Source organism: Rhinatrema bivittatum, chromosome 2, assembly GCF_901001135.1.
Source record: "Rhinatrema bivittatum chromosome 2, aRhiBiv1.1, whole genome shotgun sequence".
Lineage (NCBI taxonomy): Eukaryota > Metazoa > Chordata > Amphibia > Gymnophiona > Rhinatrematidae > Rhinatrema > Rhinatrema bivittatum.
This window is the reverse complement of record NC_042616.1, coordinates 484,583,339-484,592,513: the sequence shown is the minus strand read 5'-3', so window position 1 is coordinate 484,592,513 and position 9,175 is coordinate 484,583,339. Positions and strand designations below refer to the sequence as shown.

General features: G+C 44.6%; 1 protein-coding gene across 1 annotated transcript in view; it reads left to right on the top strand.

Annotated features, from left to right (window-relative positions):
• Nucleotides 1–8,920: 8,920 nt before the first annotated feature.
• Nucleotides 8,921–9,175, top strand: part of LOC115083337 (GDP-mannose 4,6 dehydratase) — a 767,289-nt gene continuing 767,034 nt past the window's right edge. Inside the window, exon 1 of the mRNA XM_029587139.1 lies at nt 8,921–8,926. Within this exon, the coding sequence (XP_029442999.1) occupies nt 8,921–8,926 (6 nt within the window). The remainder of the gene's footprint in view (nt 8,927–9,175) is intronic.

Sequence of the window (9,175 nt, the reverse complement as noted above, 5' to 3'; positions counted from 1 at the left end):
CCCTATTTCTAACCTTCCATTCATCGCTAAACTCCTTGAAAAAACTGTCAACAAGCAACTGACAGAATACCTTGAAGACAATCACATTCTTGCCCCCGCACAATTTGGCTTTCGTAAATCTCACAGCACGGAGACTCTATTACTTTCACTGACTGACCACATTATTAAAGGATTTGAGAAAGGACAATCATACATACTTGCCTTCCTTGACATCTCATCCGCATTTGACACCGTCAGCCATCCCATTCTTCTACAGCGCCTAACTGAAATAGGCATTACAGGTGTTGCCCACAACTGGTTCAAATCCTACCTCAGCAACAGAGACTACAAAATTCAGCTAGGCAATCACGTATCCAATGCCATCCCCCTTAATCAAGGTGTCCCTCAGGGATCATCCCTCTCCTCTACCCTCTTCAATATTTACATCCTTCCCCTCTGCTACTTCCTTTCTAGCCTAAATCTCCCCCATTACATTTACGCTGATGATGTTCAGCTGCTCATACCCATCACTGACTCCCTTTCGAAAACCATGGATTTCTGGAATGATACCCTCCAATCCATAAACAATCTCCTCTCTTCCATCCACCTAGCCCTTAACACAACTAAAACTGAAATCATGCTCATCTCACCCCCCAACCACTCGATCCTCCCCCCTCTATCACAGTTCAAATTTGCCCAACAAGTCCGTGATCTGGGAATCATCCTCGACGGGCACTTTACCCTGAAGAAATTTATCAACAATATACTTAAAGATGGTTTCTTTAAACTCCATACACTGAAAAAACTTAAACCCTTACTGCATGCCCCTGATTTCCGGACAGTGCTTCAAACCACTATCTTTGCCAAAACAGACTACTGCAACTCCCTGCTCCTCGGCCTTCCTAACAACGCCATTCATCCCATTCAAATTCTGCAAAACACAACAGCCCGAATCTTGACCAACCTACGCAAACATGACCATATTACACCTGTTCTAAAAGATCTTCATTGGCTCCCAATAGCATCCCGTATACAATATAAGGCACTCTCTCTCATCCACAAGGCTTTATACAATCCTGAAATGAACTGGTTCAATGAATCCTTCCGCTTACACCAGTCCAATAAGCCTACCAGACATGCACATCTCGCAACCATGCCTATCCCCTCTCCCAAACTCCACAAACTAACCTCCACAAGAGCCCGTGCACTATCCATCGCCGGGCCGACCCTTTGGAACACAATGCCAGTTGAACTACGGCAAGAGGAATGCCTGAAATCCTTCAAGCGGAAGCTTAAGACCTAGCTATTTGCCAAAGCATACACCTAATCTCCACTCTGCCTTTCCACCGCCCCCCTTTCGGTACCCCACTTTTGCCCCATCCTTCTTCTTTCCGCCCCCTTCTCCCCTCTTCTTCCCCCTCTGCTCTCCACTCCCCCCTCCCCCCCTAATATTCCCAAATCCCTTTTCTCTCAGTTCTCTCAACATTGTACATATGTATATATTTGCAATTCTTGTTTAATATTTAATGCAATTTATCCCACGTTCTCTTACCCCTTTATTCCCTTGTTAACATGTTTTATCTGTTCCATGTAAAGCGCCATGCATGGCGTATATTTGCGTTACACTGTGAACCGATGTGATATCCTGGATGAATGTCGGTATATAAAAATTTTAAATAAATAAATAAATAAATACATAAGGGAACCTCGACTGTTTTTATGATGACTCTCAAGTAATTAGTTGCACATTGAGAACACACAAAAATTACTTTCCTTAATCCTTTCAAAGTCAAATATTCACAGACGAGAAATATTCCATAGTTGTACAGCATGGCAAGATAATGCAACCAGGTATCAAGAAGTTTGTAAAGATTGATTTCTTGACTTCCATATCTTGGACATCAAAATGAATCATAAATTATCGTAAAAAGAAAAATGATTCATATAAACCAAATTAATGCAAAACTTGTATCCATGAAAAAAATAACACACATTTTTCATACAGAAACCAGCCAATGTTTAACAAAAACAAATCCATTTCTTTTGGAAAGGCACCTGAAAAAGTACCTAGTTTTATTTTGGCAGTTTATGTTGCCCTTCATATTACCTGTTGTTCTAAACATTCTACACCGACCCTTTTCCCTAGTAGATTTGAGAATACAGTATTTGATTCTGGAATACTTAGTTTGGTTATGCACTCGATGGAACTCCTTGAAGATGAAACGTGGAACAGTTTCCATTTGAGTGCAAATCCAAACCAAAACCTGGAGATGATTGCAGTACTCCATTCACATATATCAATCCTGCATTAGTATTCCTAGAAGAATGAATTCAGGAGTAAACAGTCTCCCCTGGTGGTGGTGGAGGGGGGAATTAGTAATCTCAGGATTAAGGTGGAATTTGCTCTGTAATCTCCAATGAGATGAGATTAGAGTGAGTGACCACTCATCATTGGATTAGAAGTATATGTGAAAACAGCGTAAGAGCCAGTGCTGAAGATCTTCATCGCATAGAACAATAAATGTTCTCACTGAGGCCACTGAGCATTCTGGTTTCTGTACAGAGGGAGAGAAGCTATTCAGGTCTTTAGATTACTAAACCTTGTATTTTATTTACAGCATTGGAGTCTTCCCAATGTTGAAATGCGTTTTGATGTTTTCTCCATTTAGCTTTGATCATGAAATGGAGAAGTTCAACTTGAAAACCTTCTGGTATGCCAACTAAAGGGGCCCCATGGGGCTCGGGTGCTTGTCAGTCAGTGCCACGGAGACACCCGGCTTGCTGCATGACTCATCACCTCTTGGCATCCCTCAGCCTTCTTCTTCAGAATGTTTTTTGTTTTTTTTAAATGAACTTCCTGAAAGTTCAAAGATGCAAAAGCTATCAAAAAGCACTTACAATCCAGAAGAATTCAAACGTTGTACAGAGAAGCGGGTAAAACATTTTCACTTGAAGGACCTCTTTCTTTAAAAGCTGCTCTTGGAGCTTTACCAAATGAAGGGCTCTACTGAAAGAGCAGATAGATGTCCCAAAATGCATTAACTGTTGGGAATTAGTACACTTGTCTCCTCCCTTCCACCTAGTGTTACAGTATGATCACTAGAAGAACAGAAATATAATGTACTATGGGAATTCTGCTTTGGGTTAAGCCTGCTGCTGAAGGAGCTAGAATTATCTGTGTAATTTTGTTTGAAATGTAGCGTGCTTTGTAACAAGCTATGATTTGTCTTGGATGACTTAATTCATAAGTCTGTGGAACAGTTCCCAGTGAACAAGGGTCACCATTACAGGAACACGTAGGTCCTTACTCAATAAAGAGTTTTTCCATGGGCACAGAATGGGAACAATTACATTTTGAATAAGGCCTTCTCTAGAGACAGAGCCAATCAAACATGGAATCTGAATTTCCCATTGACATGTACACTAAAGCAGTGTATATGTCAGTGGGGAAAGATGTATTCCCCCTTCACAGCAGTTAATGAAGTTGTTCCAGGAAAAACCTTTTGTTCACGTTGGACAGAATGGAGGTAATTTTCAAAGCGTTACATGGGGGTTGTGTGCATAAAATTAGCATATATGTGCGTAAGTAGCAGGTATGCGTATATCCTGTTTTATAAACCCTAGGAGTACACACATATTTGCAGTATTGCATATAAATGTTAACGGAACAAAGGGGAGGTTTAGGGGCATTCTGGGGTGGGGTTTGGATGTTCAGGCACAAGTTGCTATTTTGTAGGCAGTATCGCCCCGATTTTAAAAAGGCTGCTCATGTAAATTTCGGGGGTTTCACGCGTGGTTGGGCCTTGCCCGCACGGCACACGTTTTATAACGGGCCCGACCACGCGCATATCCCCCGATACGCGATGAAGTGCTGGCCTGTCTGAGTGGGGGTGGGTGGGACAGGCTGGGACAGCGCCATTGGCTGCTGACCTGGGGACGTGTGTGCCGGCAGCCGGCTGGCGCACAGAGTTTACTGCTGCTCCAAAGGTTAGGTAGGGGTTTAGGGAAGTCCACTTCCAGTCCGCTCCTTAATTGGAGAGGACTGGGAGGGACCTGGGAAGCCCTCAAAGCGTTGCTGCATGCAGCTTTGTAAATCCCCTCCCCCCCCCCCCCCGTGCGCGCGCAAGCCTGACCCGCCTGCACAATCGTGCGTGGGAAATGTATTTTATAACATGCACGCGTCGACGCACCCATGTTATAAAATAACCATGTCTATGTGCGCGTGCCGGGAACCATGCGCACATAGATGTGAGCGCACGTTTTAAAATCTACCCCTATATGTACATACATTCCCGAACATGTCCATACATCTTTACATCCACTGATTGACGTGCACAATTGAAATTGCACATATCTCTGGTTGCTGTTTTTGGGTGGGATGTTTGGTTGAACCTGGTGGGAGTTCAAGGTGAACAGATGAAGGTTTAGGTGAACTGTTGTATCAGCAACCTGGTGATTCCAAAATTTGGGGTAGATTTTAAAAGTCCTGTGCGCCGGTGCGCCTATTTTGCATAGGCTGCCGGCGCGCGAAAAGCCCCGGGATGCGCATAATTCCCGGGGCTTTGCTTGGGATGGTGTCGGGGGCATGTCGGGGGCAGCGTGGCGTTTGGGGCGTGTCTGGGGAAGGGTCCAGAGGTGTGATGGCAGTCCGGGGCGGGGCTGCGTGCTCCGGCACAGCGGCCTGTGCCGGTACAGCGGCCTGTGCCGGTACAGGGAGCCGGTGACACATGCAAGTTACGCCTGCCAGAGGAAGGCGTAACTCAACGAAATAAGGTAGGGGAGGGGGATTTAGTTAGGGCTGGGAGGTGGGTTAGATAGGGGAAGGGAAGGAAAGTTGGGGGGGACAAAAAAAAATCGGAGTGGCCTTGGAGGGAATGGAGGCAGGCTGCGCGGCTCGGTGCGCGCAGGCTGCCAATTTTGCGCAGCCTTGCGTGCGCCAATCCCGGATTTTAAAAGATACGCGCGGCTATGAAGAGATATTTGCCTCTGTGTTTAAATCTGGGATATTTTATAAACTGTGCTACTCCTCCCACCAGGTTTATAAAATTCTAACATAAATCTCAGTGCGTCCACCTATGTGCACAAATATGTACTCTGGATAGTTTTGAAAGTTGGGCTCCCCATGTTTGAACTTCATCACCTTTTATGGGATGGCATTCTATGCATCCATCACCCTCAGGCCAATACAGTAAAAGTCACGGGAGAGTGGGCGTCCTCTCCCGGCGTGCGCACAGGCCACTCTCCTGTGCACACAATTCTATATTCAAATGAGGGCCCGCGGCAAAAAGAGGCGCTAGGGACACTAGCGCGTCCCTAGCACCTCTTTTTGGACAGGAGCGGCGGCTGTCAGCAGGTTTGACAGCCGATGCTCAATTTTGCCGGCGTCGGTTCTCAAACCCGCTGACAGCCACGGTTTCAGAAACTGGATGCCGGCAAAATTGAGCCTCCGGTTTTCAACTCGCGAGTCGTGGGCAGATTTCAAATTTTTTTTTTTTTAACTTTTTTTAACTTTCAGGACCTCCGACTTAATATCGCCATGATATTAAGTCAGAGGGTGCACAGAAAAGCAGTTTTTACTGCTTTTCTGTGCACTTTCCCGGTGCCCGGAGAAATTAACACCTACCTTTGGGTAGGCGCTAATTTCTGAAAGTAAAATGTGCGGCTTGGCTGCACATTTTGCTTTCTGAATCGTGCGGGAATACCTAATAGGGCCATCAACATGCATTTGCATGTTGCGGGTGCTATTAGGTTTGGGGGGGTTGGACGCGCGTTTTCGACGCGCTATTACCCCTTACTGAATAAGGGGTAAAGCTAGCGCATCGAAAACGCGTGTCCAATCGCGGGTTAACAGTGCGCTCTGTCGGAGCACACTGTACTGTATTGGCCTGATTGTTCCTATCCCCTTGGAGTTTCATATCATGACCCTAGCTCTACAGATTTCTTTCTATTGGAAAATGTTTTTTTCTTTTGTATTATTAATGTCTTTCAGGAATTTAAAGATCTGCTTGCATCTCCCCTCTCTGTCCTCTCCTCCAGGGGATACATATTCAGGTCCTTCTATCTCATCTCATCTGGCTTTTGATACAGACCCCTCATTATTTTGGTTGCCTTTCTCTGGGCTGCTTCTATCCTGTCTCAATCTCTTTTGAGATAAGGTCTCTCTCATGTATATATATATATATATATATATATATATATATATCCTGGATTCCTGATCTGGTGTTAAAGTCTTTTGCTAACCAATCAGTTCTTGAACAAGTTGCCAAGTGATGAGGCAACCACACTGCCAACCAGTGGCTCAGACACATATTCTGCTATTGTACTGCTGCTCATGTGATCACTTAGGAGGTAATTTTAAAAGGAGTTACATGTGTAAATGTAACATACTAATTTAGCAATTTTCAAAAGTCCATTTATGCACTTTCAGTACACTTATGCATCTAAGACCTATTGATTATTCTTCCTCCCCATCTGGACTCCACCTGGACTTCTAGCACTCCTAGTTAAGGCTGAATTACAGAGAATGGGGGGCCTACAATACATTTCAAACAGTTAAAATATAGATTATCAGATAATTAAAATTTCATATAAAATGTTTAAAAAATTTCTCAAACACCAATAAAATATTTCAAAACAGCAGACAATACCCAACAATTAAAACCAATAAAGATTTAAAAATCCCCTATTCTTACTTAAATAAATAAATAAATAACATGTTTCAGATCATTTTCTTTTGATTCCAAAAGCTCAGAGATGGTCAGGAGGGAGGGCTGTGCACAGACTTTCTCCTCTTGCTCTCATATACACACATTTAACACATCCACACTCTCTCTGGAACTCACTGACAAACACATGTTCAGACACACACAGTCACACACACTCATTGACTCATACACACAGGCACTGTCACACACGCTCACTGACTGACACCTTCTCACATGCTGACACACTCAAATCCTCAGTCTCACGCACTTTTTCAGACACAAAAAACGCTCAGTCTCACACACACTTTCTCAGATACTCACTGACACATGCTCAGTCTCATACATTTGTCTAATGCTCATTGACACAAATGCCCTGTCTCACACATATTCTCACATGCTGACACACACATACGCTCAGTCACACATACACTTTCTCACATGCTGACACACAAATGTTCAGTCTCACACAAATTTTCTCACACAGTGTCACACATGCTTACTCACACAGTCACATATACTCACATACTGTCTCTCCTCCACCCCCCAAAAATGCAGGAGCAGTAGCAGCAGCCTATTAACTTTAAAATTGTTTGGGTTTTTTTTACTCACATTGGTGGTTAGGGGGATACAAATAAAACCCTGGATTAACGGGTTTCTGGTGAGCTAACTGCCTGTTGCTACGGGAGGAGGCAGGCTGTAAGCCTCCATACTGGTTTTTGGTTTGTTTTTTTTTGTGTTGGCCCAACGAGTAGGGGGACCCGCAGCAGAGGATCAGAAGTTCTTGCAGTGTGGATCCAGCGGTGAGGTAGCAGTGGGAGGCCTACTGCCTGCCTCCCGAAGGGAGAGAGACAAAGAGCCGAAGAGGGCAGGTGCCTACATAGTTTCAAGCCTCCATGGTGAAGGTGGGGGGGGGGGCGGGCCTAGCCGACACAGCTGCAGCCCTGCCTCCTAATCAGACCTTGCAGCTTCTTCCTCGACCTTGGGCTGCGCAGCTCCGCCGACGCAGCTACAGCCTCTCCTCCTTGTGCCGACACAGCAGCATTGCGCCGCCTCCTTAGCGATAGCTAATGCTGAGACTCGGGGCACCGACGGGGCTAATGATGCCCCTGAGGGCAACTCTCGTAAAAGAAATGCGACTGGGGGACCCAGTGTTAGTCACAGCAGCCTTGTTAAGGGATGGGGCCTGCTGCGACCAACACTAGCCACGTGATTCGCTGGACCGGCCCACCGGGGCATGCCCGAAGCCCCGCTAGGCCAATCCGCCCCTGCCTCTGTTCCCACAAAGGTTGCATAGTTTTGCAGATGAGAAGGGCCATGCAATCCAGGCAACTTAGCTGTCTAGTTGAACTATGGTAGATAGTGGGTATGATATAATCTTTGAGTTACATATAAAGCTGTAGCTTTCTTTCTCCAAACTTACAGTTCTTGTGTGGTTCATCCAGGTAGGACATAGCAGTGCAGGATGAGACAGATAGTGACGATTGTCTGTTATTCTTTGTGTGTACCATTATTTTCCCAGAATAGTTTTCCCATTGTTTGTAAATGATACTGAGGGGAGTTTTGAAAGCCATTTCCATGGATAAAACAGCATTTTTCCTGCAGAAATGCACTTTTTTTAAATTTGTAATTGCCTTCCTTGTGTACACGTGCATACTGCCACTTCAAGCAGTGAGCAGAGGCATTCTTGGAGATAGGGTTAGGGAGGGGCTTGCAAATACGTTCATACTTTTGGATTTTCAAAAGCATGGGCATAATTTTTTGGCAGGATAATTACCTGCACAAAGTAGCAGGTGTAAATGTGTACTGGTAGTTTTCCTGTGATGATTTTCAAAGTGAAACTACAAGGATACTTTCACTTTGAAAACTGGGGCTGCCTTGTACTGTGCACTAAATGGGGTCAGTTAGAAAATTACCCACGATAAGATCATTATTAAGCAGCCCATGGACTGTAAAAGAATGCGTGTTTACATTGCCCCTTCGTAATATATTTCCCCAATTGCTGTGGTTTGAAAATGAAGTAGGAGGAAAGGTAGCAACCTTTTGGCAACTGCTGAGACAGAAGCGAGGGCCGTTGATGAGGGTCTCACTTTTCTGGGTTTTCACCATTCCTACTAAAATCAAACAAGCAAGGATTATTGCATTTCATCTGAGGAGTATGATATGCTAAAAGCTTTTGTAGATTTATCCTGCACTCATAGGAAATAAACCTTTTGCCACCACAGTATCTGAGCCAAGTCATGTACGTGAGTGGACTGTAACAAATCCTGCTATAGCCTGCAAACCTCTGTATAGGAGCATCCTTCACAGGAGCTCGGACCTTCCTAAAATTGTTTGACGCAATGGAGGGAATCTGCTCCTCTTCATCGAATTTCCTAGGCGCTGATGAATAATCAATAAATTTAGATTTTTAGGATTGTGAGGGTATGTTTCTATGTGTTTGATGTACATGTTCATTGTTTTTCTCTTTTTTTTTTTTCCTCCCCTCCCCCCAA